A 27,698-nucleotide genomic window follows, 5' to 3' on the forward strand; every position below is an offset into this window, starting at 1 on the left:
CCAAGATGCTCCACACTCCTCCGAGACGCTCCGTGAAGCTCCACGCTCCTCCGCGCTGCCCCCACCCCTCTCCCTTCCCCTCCTCAGGCCTCCTCGCGCGGCGCGGCTGCGCGCTCCGCCTTGTGCCCGTGCCGGTGCTTGCGGAGCCCGTAGGTGTTGCCGAAGGCCTCTCCGCAGGTGCCGCACTTGAAGGGGCGCCCGCCCTGGTGGGCCTGCAGGTGCTTGCTGAAGTACCGCGGGTCCTTGAAGAGCTTGAGGCAGGCGGCGCAGCGCAGCTCGCGGCCCGCGCCGTGCGCCCGCTGGTGCCGCAGGATGGACGACAGGTAGAAGAAGCTCTTCCCGCAGAGCTCGCAGCGGTAAACCTTCTCGCCCAGGTGCACGCGCCGGTGCTCCAGGAGGTTGGAGCGGTAGCGGAAGGTCTTCCCGCAGGTCTGGCAGCGCTGGGGGCGCGGCACGGCGTGGAGACGCTGGTGCTCGGCCAGGCTGGACGACTGAGCGAAGCGCTTGGTGCAGAAGGCGCATTTGTAGGCCCGCTCGCCCGTGTGAACCACCTTGTGCTGCCGCAGGTACCAGGAGCGCAGGAAGCCGCGGCCGCAGACGCCGCAGCGGTACGGCCGCTCCTCCGTGTGGCAGCGCTGGTGCCGCATCAGCAGCGCCGCCTCCCAGAAGCGCTTCCCGCACACCGAGCAGCCGAAGTGGCGCTTCTGGAGGTGCCGGCGCCGGTGGAGCAGCAGATCGTAGGCGCCGGCGAAGCTCTGGCCGCACACGCCGCAGCCCAGCGTGCGCCGCACCAGGTGGACGTACTTGTGGGTCACCAGCGCCAAGAAGTGCTTGAAGCTCTGGCCGCAGGTGCCGCAGGTGAAGCGCTCGCCGCTCGGCACCACCGGCGGCTCCTCGGCGGGCGGCGCGGGGCCCTCGGCGGGCGGCGGCGGCAGCAGCCGCTCGGGCGCCGCCTGGTGAACCAGCTTGTGCCACATGAGGTTCTCGATGAAGCCGAAGGCCTTGCCGCAGGCCTCGCAGCCGTAGGGCTTGTCGGCCGCGTGCGCTTCCTTGTGGTTGACGGCGCGGAAGAGGTCGGGGAAGCGCTCGCCGCACTGGCCGCAGCCGTAGCCCAGCCCCTCGGCGGCGCCGCCGCCGGCCCCGCAGGGCAGCGGCAGGCGGTGGATCTGCTTGTGGCGCGTCAGGCTCTGCGGGTAGCCGAAGGCCTTGCCGCACAGCTCGCACTTGTAGGGCCTCTCGCGCGTGTGCACCACGTGGTGCTTGCTGAGGTGGAAGCTCTCGCGGAAGCGCTTGCCGCAGACGGCGCACTGGTGCGGCTTCTCCCCCGTGTGGATCCGCTCGTGCCGCTTCAGCGTCTCGCGCCGCCCGAAGGCTCGGCCGCAGATCCCGCAGCCGAAGCTTTTTCCCGGCGGCGGCGCCGGCGGCGGCAGGAAAACCCCCGCGGCGTCGCTCGCCTTGGGTTCGGCGTCCGGCGCCGCGAAGGGAAGCGCCGGCGCGGCCGCCTTGGTGCCGGCGTGGGCCTGGCGGTGCCGCAGGAGGCTCTGGGGCGCCGCGTAGGCCTTGCCGCACACCTCGCACTTGTAGCGGGGCCGCTGGCCGCTGTGGGACGCCTGGTGCCGCAGGAGGTAGGCCGGGTCGCGGAATTCCTTGCCGCAGACGCCGCACGGCACCCGCAGCAGCCCCGAGTGCGTCTTGACGTGGCGCGTGAGGCTCTCGCGCCGGTTGAAGCTCTTGGCGCAGACGGAGCAGCTGAAGGGCTTCTCGCCGGTGTGGATGATCTGGTGCTGGTGCAGGTGACTCGGCTTCTTGAACACCTTCCAGCACAGGGAGCAGGCGAAGGGCCCGTCGGCCCCGGAGACGCCGGGAGCCGGCGCCACGGCGCTGCCGGGAGCCAAACCCACCGCGCCGGCAGCCGGCAGGACCCCGCTCGGAGCCAGAATGACCCCGGCGGGCGCCGGGATGAGGCCGGGAAGCACCGCGGCGGCCCCGGCGGGGGCCGGGATGACCCCGCTCAAGGCGTTGAGGCCGTTGGGGGTGGGGTTGAGGCCGTTGGGTGCCACGGTGACGCCGTTCGGCGTTGGGTTGATTCCGTTCGGTGCTGGGTTGACCCCGTCGGTCGTTGGGTTGACGCCGCTCAACGTGGCGACTCCGTTCGGTGCCGGATTGACCCCGTTCGGTGCCGGATTGACCCCGTTGGGCGCCGTGTTGACCCCGTTGGGTGTTGGGTTGACCCCGTTGGGCGTTGGGTTGATGCCGTTGGGCGTCGGGTTGACGCCACTCAACGTGGCGACTCCGGTTGGTGCCGCGTTGACCCCGTTGGGCGCCGCGTTGACGCCGCTCAAGGCGTTGGGTGCCGGCAAGGCCGCGGCAGCCACCGTAACGGCAGACGCAGGGGTAGAAGCGGCAGCCAGAGCGGCGCCGGCGCCTTCGGTGGCTTCTTTGTGGCAGCGCCGGTGCCGGATGAGGCTGGAGACGTGGTTGTAGGCGCGGCCGCAGGTGCCGCACTCGTAGGGCCTCTCGCCGCTGTGAACCAGCATGTGCTGGACCAGGTGGGACGACTGCTTGAAGGACTTTTGGCAGACGCCGCAGGGGAAGCGCCGCTCCATGAAATATTTCAGCCGGCGGAAATAACTCTTCTCGTCTTTGGAAGAAGCTTCCGGCGCTGCCGCCACCCCCGTCCCGGCCGCCACCGTCACCGCGCCGGCGCGTTTGAGGCCCCCGAAGAGGTGCTGGTGGCTCGAAAGGTCCACGATGCCCCATTGCGGCGCCGCGAAGGCGCCGGCGGCGTCGAAAACGGGAGCGGGGGGCGCGGGGGGGTACGGGGGGGCCCCCGGCTGCACCCCCAGCCCCACCTCGGCCTTCTTGCCTTGGGAAGAGGAGGAGGAAGAGGAAGAGGAGGAGGAAGCGGCGCTTTCGGCCTTGAAATCCTTGGGTTTGGGGGCGGCGCGGTCGAAGGGGGGCGCCGGGGGGGGCGGGGGGGGGTACTCGAAGGGGGTTTGGGGGCCCGGGGGGGGTTTGGGGTGCTCGTGGCCGTAGGATTCCATGGGCTCGAAGCGCTGGTGGTTGAGGAACTCGAGGAAATCGAAGGGGTAGCTCTGGAAGTGGACGCTCTCGTCGCCCACGTTGGAGTCCATCGCCGCCGCGGGGGGGGCTGCGGCCTCGGGGGGGGGAAAAAAGAGGGTTAAGGGGGGGGAAAAAGGGGGTTCAAGGAGGCTGGGTCGCGTCAGGGAGGAAATCCCGTGGGTTTGGGGTGTGCGTTTGGGGTCCCTTGGCTTTGGGGGGCAGGGGGTGCGGGGGGGGCGTTATGGGGGTCCTTCAGCTTTTAGTGGGGGGCAGAAGATTTTAGGGGGTTCTGGGGGGGCTGAAGGGGAACCATGAGGCTGTAAAGAGGGGTTCAGAGGTGCCTCAGGGGGGCTGGGGAAGCAGATTTTAAGGGGTCCTGGAGGGATTCGGGGTGGGGGGGTATTGGGGGGGGAAAGGGGGGCCTGGGGGAGTCAAGAGGGGGGGGTCTAAGGGGGTGTTAGGGGAGTTTAAAGAGGGATTGAAGGGGGGTTAAAGGGGCTCGAGGGGGCTCCGTCGGCTCGGAGAAGGTTAACGGGGATCTGAGAGGGTTAAGGGGGGATTTAGGGGGGCTCGAAGGGGGTGAACGGGGAGGTTGGAAGGGGTCCGGGGGGCCCTCAGGGGGTCCTGGGTGGGGGGGCCACGGGCGCGGGGGGTTGGGGGGAGGGTGGGGATGTTCAGGGGGATCTCGGGGAGCTCTGAGGGTTCAGCGGAGATGGGGGGGGTGTCTCTCACCTCGGGCGGGGGCCGGGGGGGGGCGGATCTCGGGGCCGGGGCCGCCCGGGAGCCCCGCGAGCACCGGACGGGCCAGGCCGGACGGCGCCGCCCCCGCCGGAAGCGGAAACCCCGCCCCTCGCGGGCGTCACGTGACGCGGGCCCAGAACCGCACCCCCCCTCCACTTCCCCTCCCTCTTCCCTCTCCGCCTTTCCCAACCGATTGCGGCCGCGGGAACGCGGGAGCCCGGGGCGATGCGGTCCCTCCCCCCGCCCGTCGCGGGGCTCCGGGGCCGCGGGGGTGGGGAACGGGAGGAGCGGGGAGGGCTCTGCCCGCGCTAAAGATGGCGGCGGCGGCTTCATCCCCCGGCCAAGATGGCGGCGGCCCCGCCGGGAGAACCGAGCGAGAGACAAGATGGCCGCCCGGCCGCCCGCTCTCAAGATGGCGCCCGGGAACAGCGCCCACACCCAAGATGGCGGCCCAGGAGGCTGCCCCAACCTAATAGGGCGAGGGGGGTGCCCACATCCAAGATGGCGTCGCGATTGCCTCAAAGCGCCCGCTTCAAAGATGGCGGCAGGGGTGGGGGGGGCGCCCCGAGCGGGTTTAGAGAAGGGGGAGTCCCCCGGGGGCTCTAATGACGTCACCGGCCCGTGAGGAGTCCCCGTGGGGGGGTGAAGCGGAGGCAACGGGGGCCAGGACGCTCCTCAAGCTGGGGGGGGACCCCTCGCGGCCCCTTCCAGCGCCCCCTTTAGTCGCACGTGCGCCCCCACGTGCTCGCGGCCCCGATTGGACAAATCTGGGTCAGGCCCCCCCCCCGCCCCACCCCCCCCGCGGCCCCATTGGTTCAATCTGGGTCAGCGCCCCCCCCCCCCCTCCTCCCCCCCCTCCCCGTTCCGCGCGCGCCCATGGACCCGCCGCGTGACCGCAGGCCCCGCCCCTCCGCGCTCCCATTGGCTGCGGGGATGCGAGGGGGCGTGGCCTGAGCGAGGGGGCGTGGCCCGGCGGCGGCGCGCGGGGAGGGAGGGGGCGTGGCCTCAAAAGCGGGCGAGCGGCGATTGGTGCAGGGGCGGAGAAGGGGGCGTGGCCAAGAGAGGCCCCGCCCCCTTTGGTGGGAAGAGTTGGGGGGGGTGGGGGGGGCAGCGCGCGCGGCTCGTGGAGCGGCACCGCGGGGCGGCCGGTGGGTCCGGGGGGGAAAGGGAGGGGGGGGAAGGATTCTTGGGGGGCACCGGGGTGTGGGGGAAGGAGATATTGGGGACACCGGGAGAGGGAGGAGGTTGGAGGTGGGGGGGGGTAACGGGATAGGGGGCGACGGGGAGGGGGGGGTAAGGGGGGTAGAGAGGGGAGGGGGGCACTGGGATGGGGAGGGGGGGCTCATAAGGAGGAGGGGGGGGCACCGAGATGGGGGGGCTGTGGGATAGGGGGCAATGGGGGGATGTAGAATGGGGGGGCACGGGGAGGAGGGGGGTTCATCATGATGGGGGGGGCGCATACCAAGAGTCGAGGGGGGGGCTCGTAATCGAGGGGGGTCACGGGGATTTGGAGGGAGGGGGCATTGAAAGCGAGGGGAGGGGGCTGGGAGTGAGGGGAGGGGGATTGACATCGGGACCCCCCCCCCCCCCGTTATCCCCGACCCCTGTAGAGACTGAGGGAGGGGGCTCATTTCCCGCCCCCCCCCGCCCCCCGTGGGAACCGGCGCGGGGTCACTCGAGGTCAGGGCGCACGGGGGGGCGGGGTCCGAACACGTGACCGGGGAGGGGACACACACACACACACACACACGGGGCACGTGACCGCTGCACGTGCCACTCGCTCCCCCCCCCCGCGTGGAGCCGGTCACGTGACACCGCCTAGTCCTACCGGGGGGGGGGTCCCACCAGTCACGTGACCCCACATGGAATTGGGGGGGGGTGTCTTGTAGGGTGCCCCCCCCCGAAAAACCTGGATAAATGGGGGGTAGGGGCCCAATATGAGAAATAGGGGGGAGTTAGGGGTGTCCCCCCCAATTTGTCGGTTTGGGGGGGGTAGAGAGTAAGGGAGGGTCTTTATGGGGCTGAATGGGGGTCTGGGAGGGGGGGCTTGGGGGTTGTGGGTGCCCCCCCCGCGAGCTGTGGGAAATGGGGGGGGTGGATAGAGGAGAAAAAGGGGAGTATGGGGGGGTGAATGGGGGTCCTGGCCGCCCCCCCCCATGGTGACGCTGGCGGGGGGGGGTGTCTCAGGATGGAGGAGCCGGTGTCGGGGCCCCCCCCGTGGGAGCGTCCGGCCGAGCTGGAGTTTGTGGACCTGGACGAGTTCCTGAGGGAGCACGGGCTGCCCCCCAGCCCCCCCCCGGCCAGGGCAACGGGTGAGGGGGGGGTCAGAGGGGGGGGGCACCTATGGGGGGGGGACAGGGAGAGGGGGGAACCTATGGGGGGGGGACAGGAGAGGGGGGGAACCTATGGGGAGGGGGGACAGGGAGAGGGGGGAACCTATGGGGGGGGGACAGGGAGAGGGGAACCTATGGGGAGGGGGAAGGGAGAGGGGGGAACCTATGGGGAGGGGGAAGGGAGAGGGGGGAACCTATGGGGGGGGACAGGGAGAGGGGGGAACCTATGGGGGGGGACAGGGAGAGGGGGGAACCTATGGGGGGGGACAGGGAGAGGGGGGAACCTATGGGGGGGGGGACAGGGAGAGGGGAACCTATGGGGAGGGGGAAGGGAGAGGGGGGAACCTATGGGGAGGGGGAAGGGAGAGGGGGGGAACCTATGGGGGGGGACAGGGAGAGGGGGGAACCTATGGGGGGGGACAGGGAGAGGGGGGGAACCTATGGGGGGGGACAGGGAGAGGGGGGAACCTATGGGGGGGGACAGGGAGAGGGGGGAACCTATGGGGGGGGGACAGGGAGAGGGGGGAACCTATGGGGGGGGACAGGGAGAGGGGGGAACCTATGGGGGGGGACAGGGAGAGGGGGGAACCTATGGGGGGGGACAGGGAGAGGGGGGAACCTATGGGGGGGGGACAGGGAGAGGGGAACCTATGGGGGGGGGGACAGGGAGAAGGGGGAACTTATGGGGGGGGACAGGGGGGAACCTATGTGGGGGGGAAAAGGGAGAGGGGGGAACGTTTGAGGGGGACACGGGGGGTCCCAGGTTTCCATGGGCTGGGGGGGGGGGTCCAGGTGCTGGGGGGGGTTCCAGGTCTCTATGGGTCTGGGGGGGGGGGGGGGTCTGAGATCTCCCAGGCGTTTGGGGGGGTCCCAGCTCTCCCTGGGCTGGGGGTTCCCCGCTCTGACCGTGTCCCCTCAGCCCCCGGCCCCCCCCGTGCCCCCCCGACGCCGACGCCGCTGCCGGACGGGGGGGTCTGTGAGGCGGAGGCGCTGGGGGGGGGCGCTGGGGGGGGCCCCTTCGACCCCCGGCGCCTTCGCTTCTCGCAGGAGGAGCTGCGGCCGCAGCCCATCGCCCGCAAGGCCCGCAAGGTGCACGTCCCCGACGAGCAGAAGGTGAGGGGGGGGGAAATGGGGGGGAAATAGGGGGCTGGGGGGGGGAAATGGGGGGGAAATAGGGGGCTGGGGGGGGAAATGGGGGGGAAATAGGGGGGTTGAGGGGGTGATACGCAGGGAGAAATGAGAATTGTGAGGGAATTGAGGGGAGAAATGGGAATTGGGGGGGAAATGGGGGGCTGGGGGGAGGAAATGGGGGGGAAATGGAGGAAGAGATGGGGCTGGGGGGGAAATGCAGGGAAAATAAAAGAGGTTTGCAGGGAAATGGGAGGGAAATAGAGAGGAAAATGGAGGTTTGGGGGGGAAATGGGGCAGATAATGGGGAAATGGGGGAGAAAGCAGGGATTGAGGGGGAAATGGGAGGGAAATGGGGGGGATAATGGGGAAATGGGAGGTGAAATGGGGGATTGGGGGAGGAAATGGAGAAAGAAATGGGAGTTAGGGGAGGAAATGGGGGGCTGGGGAGGAAATGGGGGCAGATAATGGGAAATGGGGGGGGAATGGGGGAGAAATGGAGGTTGGGGGGGCAAGATGGGAGGTTGGAGATGCCCTGTCCGTGTGTCCCTTTATTGATGTTTGCGTGTCCTTGTCTCCATGTGTCCCTGCGTCCCGTGTCCGTGCGTCCTGTGTCTGTGTGTCTGGTGTCCGTGGGCGCCCGGCGGCAGGACGAGAAGTACTGGAGCCGTCGCAGCAAGAACAACGCGGCGGCCAAGCGCTCGCGGGACGCTCGGCGCCTCAAGGAGAACCAGATCTCGGTGCGAGCCGCCTTCCTGGAGCGCGAGAACGCGGCCCTCAGGCTCGAGGTGGCGGCCGCGCGGAGGGAGCTCAACCGCTTCCGAGCCCTCCTGGCGCGCTACGAGGCCCGGCACGGCGCCCTGTAGCCACCGGAGCCGCCGGAAACAACCGGAACCAGCCAGAACCAACCGGCACGGCGCCCTGGAGGGACCGGAGCCAACCGGAACCAACTGGAACTGGCTGGAACCAACCGGAACGAACCAGAATGGCACCTTGGAGGGAACCGGAACCAACTGGAACTGGCTGGAACCAACCGGAATGGCACCCTGGAGGGAACCGGAGCCAGCCAGAACCAACTGGAACTGGCTGGAACCAACCGGAATGAACTGGAATGGCGCCCTGGAGGGAACCGGAGCCAGCCAGAACCAACTGGAACGGACCGGAACCAGCCAGAGCCAACTGGAACCGACCAGCATGGTGCCCTGTAGGGACCGGAGCCAGCCGGAACCAGCCAGAACCAACCGGAACGGCACCCTGGAGGGACTGGAACTGAGCGGAACCAGCTGGAACTGACTGGAACCAACCGGCACAGTGCCCTGTAGGGACTGGAGCTGACTGGAATCAGCTGGAACCAACCGGAACCAACCAGAACTGCACCCTGGAGGGACCCGGAGCCAACCAGAACCAACCGGAACAGACCAGAACTAACTGGCCCAGTGCCCTGTAGGGAACCGGCGTTCACCAGAACCAACCAGTATGGATTCGGCACCACCCGGCACCGCTCCCTGTGTGGATCTGGCACCGTCCGGCACAGAACCAGCCGCCTCGGCGCCCTGGAGGGATCCGGAAGCCTCCGGCACCACCCGGCACAGCACCATCCGGCACAAGCACCTGGAAACGGGGCCGGGATCCGGTGATGGGATTTGGCCCTGGGATCCAGCACCAGATTTTGGCTCCAGGATCTGGTACGGGGACCCGGGGACGAGATCCAGCACCAGGATCTGCTCCTGGGATCCAGAATTGGGATTTGGCTCCGGGATCCGCCCCCCCCCGTATTTATTCCCGGCCCCCCCCCCCCGGGCTGGATCAAAGCACAAACTGGGATTGGGGGGGGGGGGGGGAAGGTGTCTACGTGCCCCCCCCCCCCCCTTTCCCCTCTCCCCCCCAAGATCCAGGGCTCCAGACCCCCTCCCATTCCTCCCAGTGACCCATTTCCAGTTCAGGCCAGTAGCGTTACTGGGATGGAAGGGAGGGGGGCACTGGGGCTGATGCCAGCACCTCCCCCGCCCCCAAAAATCAACCCCCCCCCCCCAGCACTTTGACCACTTTATTGCCCCTCCCCCACCCCCCCCCCCCCACCTGAGGGGTTGGGGGGGGTTCAAGCCCCCCCAGAAATGGGGGGCAAGGGGGGGCTTTTGTATAGAATAAACCTCTGACCCTACTGGTTCTTACTGGGAGCACTGGGGAGCCAAACTGGGAGCACTGGGCTAGCTCCACAATCGCTGTTTATTGCATAGCGTGGGGGGAGGGGGCTGGTTTCCAGTTTGGGGGGGTCCTGTCCCCCCATCCCCACCCCAACCGCAAAGCTTTGGGGACCCCTCAGGTTCTTCAAGGTCTCCTCAACCCTTGGGGTCTCCCCGACCTTCTGGGTCCCCTCCTGCAGCTCTTTTGGGGTCCCACCAGCTCCCTCAGTTTCCTCAGCCCCTTGGGGTCCCCCCAGCCCTTTGAGCTCCTCATTTTTGAGATGTTTTGGAGTCCCACCAGGTTCCTCAGGCCCTTGGAGCCCTCAACCCCTCAATCTCCCCCTCTCTGAGATGTTTTGGGGTCCCCCCAGCCCCTTGGGAGCCCCCCAACCCTTCTAGCTCCCAATTTTTGAGATGTTTTGGAGTCCCACCAGGTTCCTCAGCCCCTAGGAGCCCCCCAACCCTTTAAGCTCCCCCTCTCTGAGATGTTTTCGAGTCCCACCAGGTTCCTCAGCCCCTAGGAGCCCCCCAACCCTTTGAGATCCTGATCTTTGAGGTGTTTTGGAGTCCCACCATCTCCCCCAGGTTCCTCAGCCCCTAGGAGCCCCCCAACCCTTTGAGATCCTGATCTTTGAGATGTTTTGGAGTCCCACCAGGTTCCTCAGTCCCTAGGAGCCCCCCAACCCTTTGAGATCCCGATCTTTGAGGTGTTTTGGAGTCCCACCAGGTTCCTCAGTCCCTAGGAGCCCCCCAACCCTTTGAGATCCTGATCTTTGAGGTGTTTTGGAGTCCCACCATCTCCCCCCGGTTCCTCAGCCCCTAGGAGCCCCCCAACCCTTTGAGATCCCGATCTTTGAGGTGTTTTGGAGTCCCACCAGGTTCCTCAGCCCCTAGGAGCCCCCCACCCCTTCGATCTCCCCCTCTCCGAGCGGTTTCGGGGTCCCCGCAGCCCCTATTTCCCGGCGGGGGCGAGGATGGTGGCGAGCCCGCGGTGGATCTGGCCCTGGATGGGGCCGCACTCCACGCGTTCCCCGTCCACCGTCATGGTTCCCCGCGGCGAGAGGGGCTCGAGGCGGAAGGCTCGCGCGGGGACGCTGGCCAGGGGGGTCCCGGGCCCGTGGCCGCCGCGGGTCATGGCCAGGAGCCCCCGCAGCAGCGCGGCCCGAGACACCCCCCCGGGCACCCAGCAGAGCTGCAGGAGCCCGTCCCCGGGACGCGCCTGCGGGGCCACCAGCAGCTCGGCCCCCAGGTGCGACTGCGACAGCGCCAGCACCAGCACGAAGTCCCCCTCCAGCGTCACCCACCCCGGCGGCAGCGGCTGCCCCAGCGGCACCAGCAGGTCGTCCACGGGGCCACCGGCGGCGACCTCGGCGCTCGAGGAGGCACCGCGGGGCTTGGGGGAACCATCGCTGGAGGTGACACCGTGGTTCTTGGGGGCCCCATCGCTTGAGGAGGCACCGTGGGGCTTGGTGGAACCATCGCTGGAGGTGACACCGTGGTTCTTGGTGGCCCCATCACTTGAATCTCCATCCCTTGAGGTGCAACCATGGTTCTTGGTGGCCCCATCGCTTGAGAAGGCACCGTGGAGCTTGGGGGAACCATCGCTGGAGGTGACACCGTGGTTCTTGGTGGCCCCATCACTTGAATCTCCATCCCTTGAGGTGCAACCATGGTTCTTGGTGGCCCCATCGCTTGAGGAGGCACCGTGGAGCTTGGGGGAACCATCGCTGGAGGTGACACCGTGGTTCTTGGTGGCCCCATTGCTTGAGGAGGCACCATGGGGCTTGGTGGAACCATCGCTTGAATCTCCATCCCTTGAGGTGACACTGTGGAGCTTGGTGGAACCATCACTTGAGGTGCAACCGTGGTTCTTGGTGGCCCCATCGCTTGAGGAGACACCACAGGGCTTGGTGGAACCATCGCTTGAATATCCATCCCTTAAGGTGACACCATGGTTCTTGGTGGCCCCATCACTTGAATCTCCATCCCTTGAGGAGGCACCGTGGTTCTCGGTGGCCCCATCACTTGAGTTATCTCCATTGTTTTGGGTGACACCGTGGTTCCTGGTGGCCCCATCGCTTGAGGAGGCACCACAGGGCTTGGTGGAACCTTCTCCTGGGGCGTCCCCATCTCTCTGAGCGTCCCCATCAAGGTTTGAGGTGACCCCATGGACCTCGGCGTCTCCATCACTTGAGGAAACTCCATCCCTCCACCTGGCACCGTGAATGTTGGTGTCCCCGTCGCTCCAGGTGACGCCGTGTCCCGTGGTGTCCCCAGAGCTGGACGTGGCCCCGCGCCCCATGACGTCCCCGCGTTGGGGGGTGTCCCCCTGCCCCAGCTCCTCTCCGGTGGCAGCCGCCTTCTTCCCAGGGTCGTCCCCAAGTCCTTTGGTGCCCCCCAAACTTGTGTTGTCCACAATCCCATCTTGGTTGACCCCAACCTCTTGGTCACCTCCAACTTCTTGGTTGACCCCAAACTCTTGGTCATCTCCAAGCTCTTGGTTAACCCCAGACTCTTGGTTGACCCCAACCCTCTGGTTGACCCCAAACTCTTGGTCACCTCCAACCTCTTGGTTGACCCTAAACTCTTGGTTAACCCCAACTTCTTGGTTGACCCCAAACTCTTGGTCACCTCCAAACTCTTGGTTGACCCCAAGTTCTTGGTCATCCCCAACCTCTTGGTTGCCCCCAAACTCCTGGTCACCTCCAACCTCTCGTTTGACCCCAACCTCTTGGTTGACCTCAACCTCTTGGTTGACCCCAACACCTTGGTCACCCCCAACCTCTTGGTTGACCCCAACCTCTTGGTTGACCCCAACCCTTTGGTCACCCCCAAACTCTTGTTTCACCCCAACCTCTCGTTTGACCTCAACCTCTTGGTTGACCCCAACACCTTGGTCACCCCCAACCTCTTGGTCGCCCCCAACCTCCAGGTCTCCCCCGAGGAGGTCCCCCCAGAGCCCCCCGTCCCCCTCGGGGGTGGCGGCGGCACTGGCGGCCCCCAGGCAGAGCCCCGGGTCGGAGCCGGCTCGGGGCAGCGTGGGGGGGTGTCCGGCGGCCGCGGCGGCGCCGTCGGTGGCCGTGGCGCTGCGGGGGACGGCGGGCAGGTAGGAGAGGCGCCCGCGGTAGGTGTGAAGCGCCAGGAGGCGCGCGGCGGCGCCCAGGGCGAAGCGGGCCGGGCCCAGGCGCCGCAGCCGCTCGCTCTCGATGTCCACGTCGGCCACCAGCCCCCAGGCCACGCTCAGGAAGGAGAAGACGCGCCGGCCCGACGCCGTCGTCACCGACACCAGGTCCAGCGGCGCCGGCGCCGAGCGGCACAGCAGCAGCGCCAGGTTCTGCAGCAGCGGCAGCCCCGGCGCCGCCGGCAGCCTGCGGGGAACGCGCGTCACCACGGGGACACGGGGACAGGGGACACAGGGACATGGAGACAAGGGATATGGGGATACGAGGATATGGGGACATGGGATGGGGACACAGCACGTGGCAGGGGACAGGGGGACGCAGGGACACGGGATGGGGACACGGGGACACGGGGATATGGGGATACGAGGATATGGGGACATGGGATGGGGACACGGGGACATGGGATGGGGACACGGAGACAGGGGATATGGGGACATGGGATGGGGATACGGGGACATGGGATGGGGACACGGAGACAGGGGATATGGGGACACAGGATGGGGACACAGCACGTGGCAGGGGACATGGGGACACGGGATGGGGACACAGGGACATGGGGATATGGGATTGGGACATGGAGATAGGAGATATGGGGACATGGGATGGGGACATGGGGACACAGAAACGGGATATGGGGACACAGGGACATGGGGATATGGGATTGGGACATGGAGATAGGGGATATGGGGACATGGGGACATGGGGACACAGAGACAGGGGATATGGGGACACGGGGATATGGGGACATTGGGATATGGGATGGGGACACAGAGACAGGGGATATGGGGACACAGGGACATGGGGATATGGGGATATGAGGATATGGGGACATGGGATGGAGACACAGCACGTGGCAGGGGACATTGGGATATGGGATGGGGACATGGGGACACAGAGACAGGGGATATGGGGACACAGGGACATGGTATGGGGACATGGGGACAAGGGATATGGGGACATGGAAACAGGGGATATGGGGACACGGGGACATGGGATGGGGACATGGGGACACAGGATGGGGACACACGGACACGGGGATATGGGGATATGAGGATATGGGATGGGGACCCAGCACATGGCAGGGGACATGTGGACATGGGGACACGGGATGGTGGCACGAGGACATGGGATGGGGACATGGGGACATGGGATGGGGACATGGAGACAAGGGATATGAGGACATGAGGATACAGGATGGGGACGTGGGATGGGGCCACGGGGACAGAAGGGCGCAGGGACACAGCGCATGTTGGGCATGGACAGGGGTGTCCCCATGACCCCTCAACCCCCCGTCCCCCCCGACTCCTCGTGTCCCCGTGTCCCCCCTGTCCCCCCGTACCCCGCGAGGTGGTTGATGGCGGCCGCCAGGGCGTTTCCGGAGCCGCAGGGCAGGATCCCCAGGGGCGTCCGCAGCGCCCGCTCCCAGTCCTGACGCTCCATCAGCCCGTTCACCACCTGGGGGGGCACAGGGAGGGCAGATGGGACCCCCCCCAAACACCCCCGGACCCCCCCAAAACACCCCCGGACCCCCCCCAAAACACCCCCGGACCCCCCAGACCCACACAGACCCCCCCAAACCCCCAGCCTGCAGCACCCCCATCCAGCCCTCCCGCTCCATCATCCCCAGCACCGCTTCGGGGGCAACTGGGACCCCCCCAAACCCACAAGGACCCCCATAAACACCCCTAAAAGCCCCCCAGGACCCCCCAAAACCCTCCAGACACCCAGGACCCCCCCAAACGCACTCAAAAGCCCCCCAGGACCCCCCAAATCCCCCCACCCCCCACCCTGTAACCCCATTTTAGGGTAAGTACCTCATAGAACGTCCCCCTTTACTCCCTCCCAGCCCCCTGTACCCCCATTTTTGGGGTTATCTCATAGCACGCCCCATCCCCTGCTCCCCCCGCGCCCCCCCATTCTTTTTGGGGTACCTCGAAGAGCAGCCCGTCCCCCGAGGCGGTGACGATGCCGTCCCACTGCTCCAGGCTCAGCCCGGACACCAGCTCCCGCGCGTGGTTCGCTCGCTCTGCGGGGGGGGGACAGCAGGGGATGGCACCCCAAAACCCCCATGGGAACCCCAAAACCCACCCCAGGGACCCCGAAATTCACTAGGGACCCTAAAGCCCCCTCCCCGGGACCCCAAACCCCCCCAGGTACCCCAAAACCCACCCCAGGACCCCCAAATCCAAGGTCTCCCAAACCAGGCACTCAATCCCTCCCACAGGGACCCCCAAATCCTCACCCGGGACCCCCCAAGCTCCTTTTATAGCCCTCCCTGCCCCCCATTTCCAGCCCCTGAGACCCCCCAGCCCCCCATTTCCAGCCCCCTGAGGCCCCTATGAACCCCCAGGCCCCTTTTCCAGGCCCCCCATAACCCCCCAGCTCCCTTTTCCAGCCCCCTAAGCCCCCTACAACCCCCCCAACCCCCCATTTCCAGCCCCTGAGCCCCCTATGACCCCCCAGCCCCCTTTTCAGCCCCCCAGCCCCCTATAACCCCCCTAGCTCCCCTTTTCCAGCCCCCCAGCCCCCTATAACCCCCCCAGCTCCCCTTTTCCAGCCCCCTATAACCCCCCAGCTCCCCTTTTCCAGCCCCCCAACCCCCTATAACCCCCCCCAGCTCCCCTTTTCAGCCCCCCAGCCCCCTATAACCCCCCCTCAGCTCCCTTTTCCAGCCTCCCAGCCCCCTATAACCCCCCAGCTCCCCTTTTCCAGCCCCCCAGCCCCCTATAACCCCCCCAGCCCCCTTTTCCAGCCCCCAGCCCCCCCAACCCCCTCAGCTCCCCTTTTCCAGCCCCCCAGCCCCCTATAACCCCCCCCAGCTCCCTTTTCCAGCGCCCCAGCCCCCTATAACCCCCCCAGCTCCCTTTTCCAGCCCCCTAGCCCCCTACAACTCCTCCAGCTCCCTTTTCCAGCCCCCCCCAACACCCCCAGCTCCCCTTTTCCAGCCCCCCAGCCCCCTATAACCCCCCCTCAGCTCCCTTTTCCAGCCCCCCAGCCCCCTATAACCCCCCCAGCTCCCCTTTTCCAGCCCCCCAGCCCCCTATAACCCCCCCAGCTCCCCTTTTCCAGCCCCCCAGCCCCCTATAACCACCCCCAGCTCCCTTTTCCAGCCCCCCAGCCCCCTATAACCCCCCAGCTCCCCTTTTCCAGCCCCCCAGCCCCCCTTTTTGCAGCCCCCCCCGTTTCCAGCCCCCCCGTACCGGTCTGGACGAGGTTGAAGGCGATGCCCGCGTCCCCCAGCACGGGGAGGACGTGGCTCTGGCACCAGCGCAGCGCTCGCCCCCGGCCCCCAAACGGGTTCAGCAGCAGCAGCAGCCGCCGGCCCCGCGGTCAGGGGGCAGCTCTGGGGGGAGGGGGACCCCAAAATGCGGGGGGGGACACCGTCAGGGATCCCCTCAAACCTAGACACCCCATCAGGGACCCCCCCACAAACTCCTTGTGCCCCTCCAAGTCCCTTTTTACCCCCCCAAACCCCCTTGTCCCCCTCCAAACTCCCTTTTGCCCTCCTCCAAACCTCCTCTTAACCCCCCCAATCCTGTTTTACCCCTCCAAACCCCCTTTTACCCCCAAATCCTCTCTCAAAACCCCTTTTATGCCCCTCAAAACCACTTTTACCCACCCCAAACCGCCTTTTACCCCCCAAAACCCCCCTCAAACCCACTTGTACCCCCCCAACCCCCCTTTACCCCCCAAACCTCCTTTTATCCCCCCTAAACCCCCTTGTCCCCTCCTCAAACTCCCTTTTACCTTTTCAAGCCCCCTTTTACCCCCCCAAACTCCCATTCACCCCCCTCAAACCTACTTTTACTCCCCCAAAACCCCTTTTACCCCCCCAATCCCCACCCAAACCCCCTTTTACCCCCCAAACCTCCTTTTATCCCCCCTAAACCCCCTTTGTCCCCCCCAAACTCCCTTTTACCCTCCCAAGCCTCCTTTTACCGCCCCAAACTCCCTTTCACCCCCCTCAAGCCCCACTTTTACCCCCCCAAACCCCCTTGTCCCTCCCTAAACCTTCTTCTACCCCCTCAAACCCACTTTTACCCCCACAAACCCTCTTTTATCGCTCTCAAACCCCCCAACCCGCCCCAAACCCCCTTTCACCCCCCTCAAACCCCCTTCTACCCCCAAACCCCCCTCAGACCCCCTTTTATGCCCCCCAAGCCCCCTTTTACCCCCCTCAAACCCACTTTTACCCCCCAAACCCCCACCCAAACCCCCTTTTACCCCCCAAACCTCCTTTCATCCCCCCTAAACCCCCTTGTCCCCCCTCAAACTCCCTTTCACCCCCCTCAAACCCCACTTTTACCCACCCAAACCCCCTTTTACCCCCCTTAAACCCCCTTTTACCCCCCCAAACCCCCTTTTACCCCCCCAACCCCCCCGTTTTCCCCCCCCAGCCCCCCCTCACCGCCGGGGGGGGGCAGCGGGATCCCCCTGACGAGGCAGCGGAGGGTCCTGGCCCAGCGCTCGGCCGTCTCTCGGTTTTCGGGGTACCGGGGGGCGGCGTCCACGCGGAAAGCCGGGGCGCAGCGCCACCGCCGGCCCCCCCCCCGCCCCGGGTAAGCGTAGACGGCGAAGAAGGCGGCTTCGGGGAGGGAGGGGGCGCGCAGCGTGTGGCTCCCCACCACGTCATCCAACCGCAGCGCCCGCGGGGCCCCCCCAGCCCCAGGGGGGCCCCCCGAGATCCGCAGCTCCGTGGGGGTCAGGACCAGGTGGAAACGGGGACCCCGGCCCATCCCGGGGGGGCCCCCAAAGTCCCCCTCCAGCAGCGGCTCCGAGGGCATCGGGGAGGGGGGGGCGGCTCAGCCTGGGGGGGGGAAGAGAAAAAAAGGGGGGTGAGGATGGGATCCCAGGACCCCCCTCCCGTCCCTTCTGCCCCCCCATCCCATGATCCCCCCTCCTAAATATCAGTGACCCCCCCAAATACCAGCTCCCCCCACCCAAATACCAGCTCCCCCACCCAAATATCAGTGACCCCCCCTCAAATACCGGTGACCCCCCCAAAATCAGCCCCTGCCCCCCAAATTTCAGTGAACACCCCCCCAACCCTCTTCCATGACCCCAAATGCCATTTCTCCCCCCCCCCAATATATCGGATCCCCCCCAGAAATAGGCCCCCCCGCCCAAAATATAGAAAATCCCCCCCAAATATCGGATCCCCCCCCAAATACCTAGGCTCCACCCCAATACGGGCTCCCAGCCCTCCGAATAGGGGGTGTCTCCCCCATTAACGGCTCCCCCCCCCACCATTAACGGCTTCCCCCCCCCCAATACCGGGTCCCCCCCCCGGCCCTGCGCCCCCAACCCGGAAGCGCGGCCCCGCCCCCTCGATCACGTGACGCCGAGCCCCGATCACGTGCCGCCGAGCCCCCCCACCCCGCAGCCAATGGGAGCCCTTCCCCGCTCCGCCATGTTTGTTGAGGGCGGCCGGGCCCCCATCGGCCAAGGGGAGCGGGGGGGCGAGGCCGCGGCCGCCATCTTGGCTGAGGGCAGCGCCCGGTTTGCCTTTCCCGGCGAGGCGCGGAGGGGCCGCGGCGCGCAACAGGGGCAGCCTCGGCGCCCCGCCGCCTTCCCTCGCGCTGCCCCCGCCCCGCCTCGCGACCCAATTAACGAGCGCTAATTAACTGCCGGCGGCTCCCTCCGCGCCGGTCCCTCCTCCGCCCGCCGGGGGCCGCGGTCCTCCCACACCATCGAGCGGCGCCGCGCAGAGCGGCCGCCCGGCCCCACTTCCGGTCCGAGGCGGAAGTTCCCGCCCCTCTCCCATAACCCCCCGCGCGGGGCGCGCTCCTTCCTCTGCCGCGCCGGCCGCCGCCGCCATGGTTCGTCCTCACGGCGAAGGGGGAGGGGGGGACACGTCAATCCGCCGCCATCCGCCTCCGGGGGAGCCCGCAGCGGTGCCGCCGCCCCCGGGAAGGCGGGACGGGAGCTGGCGGGCCGCGGTGGGGCCGCGATGGCGGCGCGGCGGCGCTTGAGGGCGGCGATGGCGGCGGGTGAGGCGGAGCGAGGCCTCACCCCGCGCGGTTCTCCCCGCAGGGCATCGACATCCGCCACAACCGGGACCGCAAAGTGCGGCGCCGGGAGCCCAAGAGCCAGGACATTTACCTGCGCCTCCTCGTCAAGGTGTGTGGGGGGGGCTCTGAGGGGTCTGGGGGCCGCGGGGACTCCCCTCTCCGGTGCTAACGGGGCCTCCCCGCCGCCTCCCCGCAGCTCTACCGGTTCCTGGCCCGGAGAACCAACTCGGCCTTCAACAAGGTGGTTCTGAAGCGCCTCTTCATGAGCCGAACCAACCGCCCCCCGCTCTCCCTGTCCCGCCTGGTGAGTTTTGGGGGGGCCCGGTCTTCAGTCCCCCCCCACAAGTCCTTTTTGTAGCGCCCAGGACCCTAGATCCTCCCTCTAGACCCCAGGGACCCCCACCCCGACCCCCTCTATAGCGCTTAGAACCCCAAAATCTGCCCCAGGACCCCCCGGACTGAGCTCTTGTCCCTCCTGGGGACCCGGGGGGGTCAGTTTGGGGTTTAAACCCTTCTCCCTTATTTCCCCTAAATCCAGCCGATGAGGTGCTGAAGGGGGAGGTTTGAGCTGTAGGTTTTCCTGGGGGGATCTGGAACCATTTTGGGGTGCGGGGGAGGGGGAATTTTGGGGCTGGGGGGCCCCGGAGGGTGTGTGTCAGTTTTGGGGTTCAGCCCCGTTCCCTTTTTTATCTCTAAATCCAGAGGATGAAGCGCTGGAGGGGGAGGGTTGAGTAGCAGTTTTTTTCTGGGTGCCAAGAGGGAGCTGGGGGGGTGCTGAATGGGGCGATTTTGGGGTGCGGGGGGAGGGAATTTTGGAGTTGGGGGGCTCCGGGGGGGTCAGATTTTGGGGTTCAACCCCCCCTTTTCCCCCTCCAAGATCCGGATGATGAAGCGGCCGGGGCGCTCGGACAAGACGGCGGTTGTGGTGGGGACAGTGACCGACGACATCCGCATCCAGGACGTCCCCAAGCTCAAAGTCAGTGTTGTTTGGGGGGTTTATCGATACGGGGGGGCTCTATAAATTTGGGGGGGGGCTTGCTGACCCCCTCATCTCTTCATTTGCTCCCTCCCCTCACAGCTCTGCGCCCTGCGGGTGACGCGGGGGGCTCGGAGCCGCATCCTGCGCTCCGGAGGCTCCATCCTGACGCTGGACCAGCTCGCCATGGCCTCCCCCAAGGGCAAAGGCACCGTCCTGCTCTCCGGTGAGACGCCCCCCCCGAAAATAAAATATTGGGGACCCCCCTGATGGTTTGAGGGAGCCCTGACCCCCCTTCGTTAACCCCTTTCGTGCCCCCCAGGACCGCGAAAGGCGAGGGAGGTGTATCGGCACTTCGGGAAGGCGCCGGGGACCCCCCACAGCCACACCAAGTGAGAGGGGGGCTTGGTTAATTGAGGGGGGGGTTAATTAATTGATGGGGGGGCTTGGTTAATTGAGGGGGGCTTGATTAATTGAGGGAGGGGCTTAATTTGGGGGGGAGCTATAAAGGGGGGGCCTCTTAGGGGAGACAAAGGGGTTTGGGGGATTTAACGGGGGGCTTCTATGCGGAGTCGGGGGGTTTGGGGGCCTTAATGAGTGGGGGGGGCTTAAATGGGTTTAATTTGGGGGGGGCTTTGGGGGGACTAAATGAGGGGTTTCTATGCGGGGTCAGTGGGTGTTGAGGGGGTTTAATGAGGGGGGAGGTGAGAGTTGGGGGGGGATTTCGGGTTTTGCGGGGGTTCCTGCAGGAATTGGGGGGGCCCAGGGGGTGTTTTGGGGTTCCCTGACCCCCCCTTTCCCCCCCCCAGGCCCTACGTGCGCTCCAAGGGCCGCAAGTTCGAGCGAGCGCGGGGGCGCCGGGCGAGTCGGGGCTACAAGAACTGAACCCCCCCAAAATAAACAGATGGTTTTACCCCCCACCCCCATCAGAGCTGTTTATTTGTCCCCCCCTTAAAAAATTAACATCACAATTAAAAAAACACTTAAATTTTAATTACAAACAGGGAGCAAATTCAAGCCCCACGAGGCATTCACAGAGGGTACCCCAATATTTTGCCCCCCCTAAAGGGAACTGGAATCTCTCAGCTCCCCCTGCCCTTTCCCAAGGGAATGTGGGGGCCCCCCCTTACCAAAAAGGGGACCCCAATATTTTACCCCCCAAGCATCGCTGTGAGAGATTCCAATCTTAAAGGGGTGGAGGGGCTTGGGTATTGGGGGGGGGGTCCCCGAGATGTAGGGGGTCTCAGGGGGCGTCCCTGGGATCTGGGGGGGCTCAGGGGGGTGCGTGGCCCCCTCCCCGCTCGCTCTTCACCCTCAGGAACTCGGCGGCGCTGGAGAAATATTTCTGATTGGCTTCAGCCACTTTCTTCTCGGCTGCTTGGGGGTTAACGATCTCCAGCCCCTGGGGGGGAAACACAGAGAAAAAGGGGGGGGGGCTCAGCCTTTTGGGGACCCCCAAGACGCCCCCCCGGCCCCCCAGAGCCCCCCCCCTCACCTGCAGGGGGGTGAAGGCGACGCTGGAGGCCGTGCCGGATGAGCGGTCGCGGATGGTGGATTTGCCACCATAGACCATGCTTTGCTTCTGTAGGGTGCGCTGAGGAGGAGGAGAAGAGGTTAATTAAGCGTTAATTAGAAGCTAATTAGGGGGTAATGAGGTTTGGGGGGACGCTCACCTGTAGGGTCTTGGAGATCCGAGCCTTGGTGGCCTCGTTGACCTGAGTCTGCCGGACGCGGCCGCTTCCCGATTTCCCCAAGTGGCCAAGACTGAAGCCCAGATCCTCCTGGTAGGCGTCCTCCTCAATCTGCAGGGTGTTAATTAGCGCAGGCTGTTAATGAGCAATTAAGCGAGGCGATGAAGGAGCAGGACAGGCACCAAGGCCCGGGGCACCTCTCCGAAGCTCATCCTGTTGGCTTGTTTGCGGATCTCGGTCAGCCCCAAGCGCTCCTTCATCTTGCGGTACCTGCGAGAGGGCACGGGCTTCGTTAGGGGCGGCTTTAATTAACAGCAGGCTCACGAGGAGCGGCTTTAATTAACGGGGAGCCCCCCGACTCGCCTCCGTCCGCCCCGTTTCTTGCGCTGCCCGTCCAGCGGCGCCGGCAGCGGCTTCACCTGCTTCACCGGGGGCGGCTCCTGCCACTTGTCGAACTTGCGCTCGATCTCCTCCTTCAGCTCGAATCCCACCTGGGGGGATCAGGGATCGGGGGGGGGTTCCTGGGGGGATCTGGGGGGGGTCTCCGGGGTGAGGTGGGAGCTGGGGACCCCCCCTCGGCGCCCACCTTGCCGTCGGGGCTCTCGTGGAAGCTGTCCACCCGCGCTGCCAGCGTGCACTTGGCCGACACCAGCCGCGCCGCCTTGCGCCGCAGGTCCTGGAATGGGGGAGAATTCCCTGGATTCTGCCCCTCTGAGCCCCACCCCAACCCATCCTGCTCCGTCCCAACCTGCTTTATCCCACTCCATCCCCTCCCACCACATTCCATCCTCCTCCATCCCAGAATAATTTATCTTCTCCATCTCATCACCTCTTTTCTCGTTGTCCCACCACTTCCATCCCATCCCATCATCTATTTTCTCATTCCACCCCATCTCCTCTTCTTCCATCTCATCTACTTTCCCACCCCATCTCCTTGCTCTCCTCCTCATCTCCTCCATCTCTCCCTCCTCCTCCTCCTCCATCTCTCCCTCCTCCTCCTCCTCCATCTCTCCCTCCTCCTCCTCCATCTCTCCCTCCTCCTCCTCCATCTCTCTCCTCCTCCTCCATCTCTCTCCTCCTCCTCCATCTCTCTCCTCCTCCTCCATCTCTCTCCTCCTCCTCCATCTCTCTCCTCCTCCTCCATCTCTCTCCTCCTCCTCCATCTCTCTCCTCCTCCTCCATCTCTCCCTCTCCTCCTCCTCCATCTCTCCCTCTCCTCCTCCTCCATCTCTCCCTCTCCTCCTCCTCCATCTCTCCCTCTCCTCCATCTCTCCCTCTCCTCCATCTCTCCCTCTCCTCCATCTCTCCCTCTCCTCCATCTCTCCCTCTCCTCCTCCTCCATCTCTCCCTCTCCTCCTCCTCCATCTCTCCCTCTCCTCCTCCTCCATCTCTCCCTCTCCTCCTCCTCCATCTCTCCCTCTCCTCCTCCTCCATCTCTCCCTCTCCTCCTTCTCCTCCGTCTCTCCCCATCTCCTCCATCTCCTCCTCCTCCTCCCCATCCCCTCGGTCGTTGCTCACGGGGGGCAGGGACTGGACGATGTCGCTGTGGTAGATGTATCCCGTGTGGGGCAGGACCGAGGTGCTGGAGAAGCCCGAGAGGCTCTTGCGTTGGGCGCCCAGCAGCATGATGTTACACGCCGGCATCTTGGACAGGGGGGTCAGGCCCCCCGCGATCCCTGCGGGGACCCACACGCCCATGGGGGGGGATCTGAGAGCTCCTGGGGGGATCTGGGAGCTCCTGATGGGATCTGGAGATGCTTCTGGTGGAATCTAGGGCGGCTTCTGGATGGAGCAGGATCAGAGAGTGTTCCTAGTGGGATCTAGGGGGGCTTTCTGGATGAAGCAGGATCATGGGAGCTCCTGGTGGGATCTGGGGAGGCTTCTGGATGGAACAGGATCTGGGGGGGGATCTCGTGGTGGGATCTAGGGATTCTCTGGCATCTGGAGAGGCTCCTGCTGGGATCTGGAGATGTTTCTGGTGGAATCTAGGGCGGCTTCTGGATGGAAAAGGATCACAGGGTGTTCCTGGGGGTATCTGAGAGCTCCTGGTGGGATCTAGGGGGGCTCCTGGGGGGATCTAGGGGAGCTCCTGGTGGGATCTGGGGAGGCTTCTGGATGGAACAGGATCTGGGGGGGGATCTCGTGGTGGGATCTAGGGATTCTCTGGCATCTGGAGAGGCTCCTGCTGGGCTCTAGGGGGGCTTCTGGCTGGAGCAGGATCTGGGGGGGCTCCAGGTGGATTGGGGGGCGTCCCTCACCCATGATCTTGGCGGCGGCGGAGGCGCCAACGATGATGGAGAGGTTGGGGGCGATGAAGGACATGCGGGACTCGACGTACTCGTAGATGCGATGCTTGGCCTGGTTCAGCTCCAGCGCCATCGCACACGCCTCCTCGATGCGCTGCAGCTCCGGCTCCGACAGCGGCTGCCTGGGGGATTACAGGGATTAGGAGAGTGGGATTGAGGATAGGAGGGGATTGGGGGGGAGATGAGGTGGAATTAGGGGGGTGGGAAGGGGTGAGATTGAGGATGAAAGGGAATGGGGGGAGAAATTAAGTGGGATTGAGGACAAAGAAGCATTGAGGGGCGAATAAAATGGGATTGGGGGTGGAATCAGGTGGGATTAGGGGATAAAGAGGAATTAAGGAGGAAAATAAAGTAGGATTAGAGGATAAAGAGGGATCAGGGAGGTGAGAATAGGTGGGATTGGGGATAAAGGAGCACTGGAGGGGAAATGAGGGTGGGATTAGGGGATAAAGAGAGATTAAGGGGAAATAAAGTAGGATTAGAGGATAAAGAGGATTAGGGAGGTGGGAATAGGTGGGATTGGGATAAAGGAGCATTGGAAAGGAAATGAGGTGGGATTAAGGGATTCAGTTGGATTTTGGGGCTCACCCCTGGGTGGTGGAGGCGGTGACGCTGACCACCATGATGGTGCGTTGGTCAAGATCTGCTGGACGTTCTCGTTGTTCTTGCACTTATCCAGGCTGTTCCCCAACTCCTGTGGACCGAGGGGGGTCAGAAAAGGGGGAGGAGACCCCCCCCCACCCCAGGGCATAAAACCCCCCAGAACCCCCTGTTCTCTCTCTCACCTTGACGGTGCGGATGTAATCGAGGGCGTTGGGCACCAGCGACTCCAGCTCGGGGAAACGCTTCGAGTATTTGTCGCGGATGAACTTGTGGATGATGTCTGGGGGGTAGGGGGGTTAGAGGGAAGGTGGAGCCCCCCCCGAACCCCCAGAGACCCCCGCAGAGCCCCAAACCACTCACTCAGCTCGTTTTCGATCTCCACCGTCAGGTTATTGGCGTCTACGATCACTCGGTACTCGGGAGCCGCCTCCACGGGGCCCAGCACTGCGGAAATCGGGGGGTTGGGGGGGAACCCAGTTTAGGGGGGGGGCTGGGGGGGTTGAGAGCCCGATTTGGGGGTGCAGGGAAGGGACACCCTGTTTTTTTGGGGGAGGGGGGGCACCTTCTGCTGCTGTGGGCTGTTTGCCGATGAACTCCTCGATCTTCTGCATGATCTCAGCAAACTTGGGGGGGGGGCAAAACAGGGAGGGGGTCAGGATCCCCCTCTATTTTGCTCCCCCCCAATATCTAGCCCCTTTCCTCCTGTATTTACCCCCCCCAGCACCATATCTACCCCCTTCCCCCCCATTTTGCCCCCCAACCCCATATATCTACCCCCTTCCCCCCATTTTTGCCCCCCAACCCCATATATCTACCCCCCTTCCCCCATTTTTGCCCCCCAACCCCATATATCTACCCCCTTCCCCCCATTTTTGCCCCCCAACCCCATGTATCTACCCCCTTCCCCCCCATTTTTGCCCCCCAACCCCATGTATCTACCCCCTTCCCCCCCATTTTTGCCCCCCAACCCCATATATCTCCCCCTTTTCCCCCCTCCTTTCCCCCCCCTCGTACCGTGCGGCTGTCCCACAGCTTGGCGATGCTCCGGACGGACTCGGCCCCCCCCTCGGGCTGCGCCTCCTCCCTCACCTCTTCGATGGCGGCTTCTTCCTCGCCATCGCCCCCCCCCTCCTCCTCCTCCTCCTCCGCCGCCTCCTCCAGATCCGCCAGCAGCTCGTCCGCCAGCGACATCACCTGGGGGGGCGCGGAACGTGGCAAACAACGACCTCCCCAAACCCCTCCAGCCCCCCCAAACCCCTCTAGCCCCCCATAAACCCCTCCAGACCCCCCCATAAACCCCTCTAGCCCCCCATAAACCCCCCAGACCCCTAAACCCCTCTAGCCCCCCATAAACTTCTCCCAGACCCCCCCAAACCCCTCTAGCCCCCCATAAACCCCTCCCAGACCCCCCCAAACCCCTCTAGCCCCCATAAACCCCTCCTAGACCCCCCAAACTCCTCTAGCCCCCCATAAACCCCTCCCAGACCCCCCCAAACCCCTCTAGCCCCCCATAAACCCCTCCCAGACCCCCGCAAACCCTCTAGCCCCCCATAAACCCCTCCTAGACCTCCCAAACTCCTCTTGCCCCCCATAAACCCCTCCCAGACGCCCCCAAACCCCTCTAGCCCCCTCAAACCCCTCTAGCCCCTCATAAACTCCTCTAGCCCCCCGCAACACCCCCGCCCCCGCTCACTCCGGCTCCTGCTGCGCTCCCGTCGCGCTCGCAGTGACGTCACTTCCGCGCGCGCCCCCTCGGCGGACGGCGCCTCCCCTGACGTCATCTCCGCGCGACCGCCGCTCCCTCCGCCGGGTGAGGAGAGAGGGGGATAAACGGGGGCCGGGGGGGCAAGATTGGAACTGCGGGGGGATGGGGGGGAAGAAACAGGGTCTGGGGGGTAAAAGCGGAACGGGGGAGCAGAAATAGGGGCTGGGAGGAGAAATGGGGGGAAGGTGGGGGGCTGGGGGGATAATGAGGGGCACAAAAAGGGTCCTGGGGGGGCTCTGAAAGGGGGGGGCGTGGGGGCCTGGGGAGAGGGAAAAGGCCCCACATGGGGGGCTGGAGGGGGCGGTGGTGTTCAAAGGGGGGGGTTCCGGGGCTGGGGGGCTCCCCCGTGATCCTTCTCCCTCCTCTCACTCTCCCACGCCCCACCTCGCTCCTTCCAGCGCCATGGCCGGCGTGGCCTTCGAGAGTTCTCGGCGCCGCCGGGCTCGGAGCTGGCGCTGCCGCCGCTGTTCGGGGGCCACATCCTGGAGAGCGAGCTGGACACCGAGGTGGAGTTTGTGGACGGCGGCGGCGCCCTGGGGGGCGACCCCCACCCCGGCGGCGCCGAGGAGGACGACAACGAGGAGGAGGAGGAGGCGGCGCGGCGGCAGCGGGAGCTCGACCGCAGGAAGATGCAGGCGCTGGGGCGGCGCTGCCGGGAGATCGAGCAGGTGGGGGGGTTGGGGAGGACCCCTCGCCTTGAATAAGCCTCGATCTATTAACCCATGTCCTCTAATTGATGAAGCCAACTGATTGGACTCTCCCCATAGGGATCAGAACCTGCCTCCAGGGCTTAGGACCCGCCCCCAGCGCTTTGGCCACGCCCCTCGCACAAACCCCGCCCACCATTGCTCTGGCCACGCCCCCTGGGTTAAGCCACGCCCCCAGCCACGCCCCCTCCCGCTCACCTGTGCCCCGTGTCCCCTCCCCAGGTGAACGCGCGGGCGCTGCGGCGGCTGCAGCAGGTGCAGCGGGTCACACGGTGCCTGCAGCAGGAGCGCAGGTGAGTCTCAGGTATGGCCACGCCCCCCGGGGCTCTGGCCACGCCCCCTCAGGCATTGGCCACGCCCCCATCTCCCCCCCCCCCCCCTTTTCCCAGGTTCCTGATGAAGGTTCTGGACTCTACGGGGACGAATATCGGCACGGGCAGCTCACCATCCTGCTCCAGGTGCGACCCGCGGCTGCCCCACCTCCAAACCCCTCAGGCCCCCGTTTCCCCCTTATTGCCCCCCCAATTTTCCCCTACCTGCCCCCCACCCCCCCAAATCACCCCCCACCCCCGCCCTTTCTGCTTAATTGCCCCCCAATCCCCCCCCCAAGGATGAGGGCGGCGGCGCCGCGGATGCCCCGACCCCCGGCAACGCGGAGAACGAGCCCCCCGAGAAAGAGGCGACGCGGGGGGCGCCCCCGCCCTCCCCAGCCCCCCTGGCCCCCCGAAACGGCGCCGGCGCCCGGGCCGCGAGGAGAGGGGGGCGCGAAGAGGGGCAGCGGGGGGGGCCCTGCCCCCCGAGGGCTTTGCTGCACAGGTATTGGGGGGCTTGCCATGGGGGGTGCTGATTTGGGGGTTCGGAGGGGTTGGGGGCTGGTTTTGGGGGGGCTGGAGGGGATTCAGGGGGGTCAAGGGGCTGGTTTTGGGGGTGTTGGGGAGCCCTCAGGGCTGGGGGGCCGATTTAGGGGGGGTCTCACCCTCTCTTTCCCCCCACCCCACGCAGAAGGGGG

The 27,698-nt window shown here is 65.8% G+C and overlaps 6 protein-coding genes across 6 annotated transcripts; 3 read left to right on the forward strand and 3 right to left on the reverse strand.

The window, feature by feature from the left end:
* Window positions 1–3,880, reverse strand: ZNF865 (zinc finger protein 865). The gene is made up of 2 exons (XM_069882817.1): window positions 3,796–3,880; window positions 1–3,158 (listed from the first exon to the last, which is right to left on the reverse strand). The coding sequence occupies exon 2, from the start codon at window positions 3,132–3,134 to the stop codon at window positions 84–86; it is 3,051 nt and encodes a 1,016-aa protein (XP_069738918.1). The 5' UTR covers window positions 3,135–3,158; window positions 3,796–3,880; the 3' UTR covers window positions 1–83.
* A 1,018-nt stretch (window positions 3,881–4,898) lies between these two features.
* LOC138734979 (D site-binding protein-like) lies at window positions 4,899–9,472 on the forward strand. The gene is made up of 4 exons (XM_069882814.1): window positions 4,899–4,952; window positions 5,992–6,116; window positions 7,057–7,250; window positions 7,916–9,472. Exons 2-4 carry the CDS (start codon window positions 5,993–5,995, stop codon window positions 8,129–8,131), a joined length of 534 nt encoding a protein of 177 aa, XP_069738915.1. The 5' UTR covers window positions 4,899–4,952; window position 5,992; the 3' UTR covers window positions 8,132–9,472.
* A 1-nt stretch (window position 9,473) lies between these two features.
* LOC138734986 (sphingosine kinase 2-like) lies at window positions 9,474–17,414 on the reverse strand. Its single transcript, XM_069882822.1, has 5 exons — window positions 17,039–17,414; window positions 15,831–15,962; window positions 14,562–14,656; window positions 13,970–14,085; window positions 9,474–12,816 (listed from the first exon to the last, which is right to left on the reverse strand). Exons 1-5 carry the CDS (start codon window positions 17,412–17,414, stop codon window positions 10,401–10,403), a joined length of 3,135 nt encoding a protein of 1,044 aa, XP_069738923.1. The 3' UTR covers window positions 9,474–10,400.
* Window positions 17,415–18,358: 944 nt separating this feature from the next.
* Window positions 18,359–20,514, forward strand: RPL18 (ribosomal protein L18). Its single transcript, XM_069882816.1, has 7 exons — window positions 18,359–18,449; window positions 18,664–18,750; window positions 18,838–18,945; window positions 19,519–19,617; window positions 19,720–19,843; window positions 19,940–20,009; window positions 20,427–20,514. Exons 1-7 carry the CDS (start codon window positions 18,447–18,449, stop codon window positions 20,500–20,502), a joined length of 567 nt encoding a protein of 188 aa, XP_069738917.1. The 5' UTR covers window positions 18,359–18,446; the 3' UTR covers window positions 20,503–20,514.
* Window positions 20,515–20,588: 74 nt separating this feature from the next.
* PRPF31 (pre-mRNA processing factor 31) lies at window positions 20,589–25,410 on the reverse strand. Its single transcript, XM_069882815.1, is given in 14 exon segments — window positions 20,589–21,019; window positions 21,113–21,211; window positions 21,291–21,419; window positions 21,506–21,578; window positions 21,672–21,799; window positions 21,895–21,984; window positions 22,827–22,984; window positions 23,567–23,736; window positions 24,203–24,245; window positions 24,248–24,308; window positions 24,400–24,497; window positions 24,578–24,661; window positions 24,780–24,840; window positions 25,232–25,410. Coding segments are annotated over 14 exon segments (1,500 nt in total). The 5' UTR covers window positions 25,409–25,410; the 3' UTR covers window positions 20,589–20,890.
* Window positions 25,411–25,883: 473 nt separating this feature from the next.
* On the forward strand, window positions 25,884–27,536 carry TFPT (TCF3 fusion partner; the record flags this gene model as incomplete). The annotated part of the gene is given in 6 exon segments (XM_069882823.1): window positions 25,884–26,027; window positions 26,381–26,650; window positions 26,912–26,982; window positions 27,079–27,098; window positions 27,101–27,147; window positions 27,300–27,536. Coding segments are annotated over 6 exon segments (789 nt in total), but the record flags the coding sequence as incomplete, so codon positions are not given.
* Window positions 27,537–27,698: the final 162 nt, after the last annotated feature.

The sequence above is a fragment of the Phaenicophaeus curvirostris genome, unplaced genomic scaffold (assembly GCF_032191515.1).
Source record: "Phaenicophaeus curvirostris isolate KB17595 unplaced genomic scaffold, BPBGC_Pcur_1.0 scaffold_366, whole genome shotgun sequence".
In the NCBI taxonomy this organism is placed as follows: Eukaryota; Metazoa; Chordata; class Aves; order Cuculiformes; family Cuculidae; genus Phaenicophaeus; species Phaenicophaeus curvirostris.

Bases quoted from the DNA above. Each gene is read 5' to 3' on its own strand.
- ZNF865 (XM_069882817.1), bottom strand. From the start codon at position 3,134: ATGGACTCCAACGTGGGCGACGAGAGCGTCCACTTCCAGAGCTACCCC.
- LOC138734979 (XM_069882814.1), top strand. From the start codon at position 5,993: ATGGAGGAGCCGGTGTCGGGGCCCCCCCCGTGGGAGCGTCCGGCCGAG. The intron at 6,117-7,056 runs GTGAGGGGGGGG...GTGTCCCCTCAG, and splicing joins CCCCCCGGCCAGGGCAACGG to CCCCCGGCCCCCCCCGTGCC. The intron at 7,251-7,915 runs GTGAGGGGGGGG...GCCCGGCGGCAG, and splicing joins ACGTCCCCGACGAGCAGAAG to GACGAGAAGTACTGGAGCCG.
- LOC138734986 (XM_069882822.1), bottom strand. From the start codon at position 17,414: ATGCCCTCGGAGCCGCTGCTGGAGGGGGACTTTGGGGGCCCCCCCGGG. The intron at 15,963-17,038 runs GTGAGGGGGGGC...GAGCTGCCCCCT, and splicing joins CCCGCTGCCCCCCCCCGGCG to GACCGCGGGGCCGGCGGCTG. The intron at 14,657-15,830 runs GTACGGGGGGGC...CCCCCCCCGCAG, and splicing joins CTTCAACCTCGTCCAGACCG to AGCGAGCGAACCACGCGCGG.
- RPL18 (XM_069882816.1), top strand. The intron at 19,618-19,719 runs GTCAGTGTTGTT...CTCCCCTCACAG, and splicing joins AGGACGTCCCCAAGCTCAAA to CTCTGCGCCCTGCGGGTGAC. The intron at 20,010-20,426 runs GTGAGAGGGGGG...TCCCCCCCCCAG, and splicing joins ACCCCCCACAGCCACACCAA to GCCCTACGTGCGCTCCAAGG.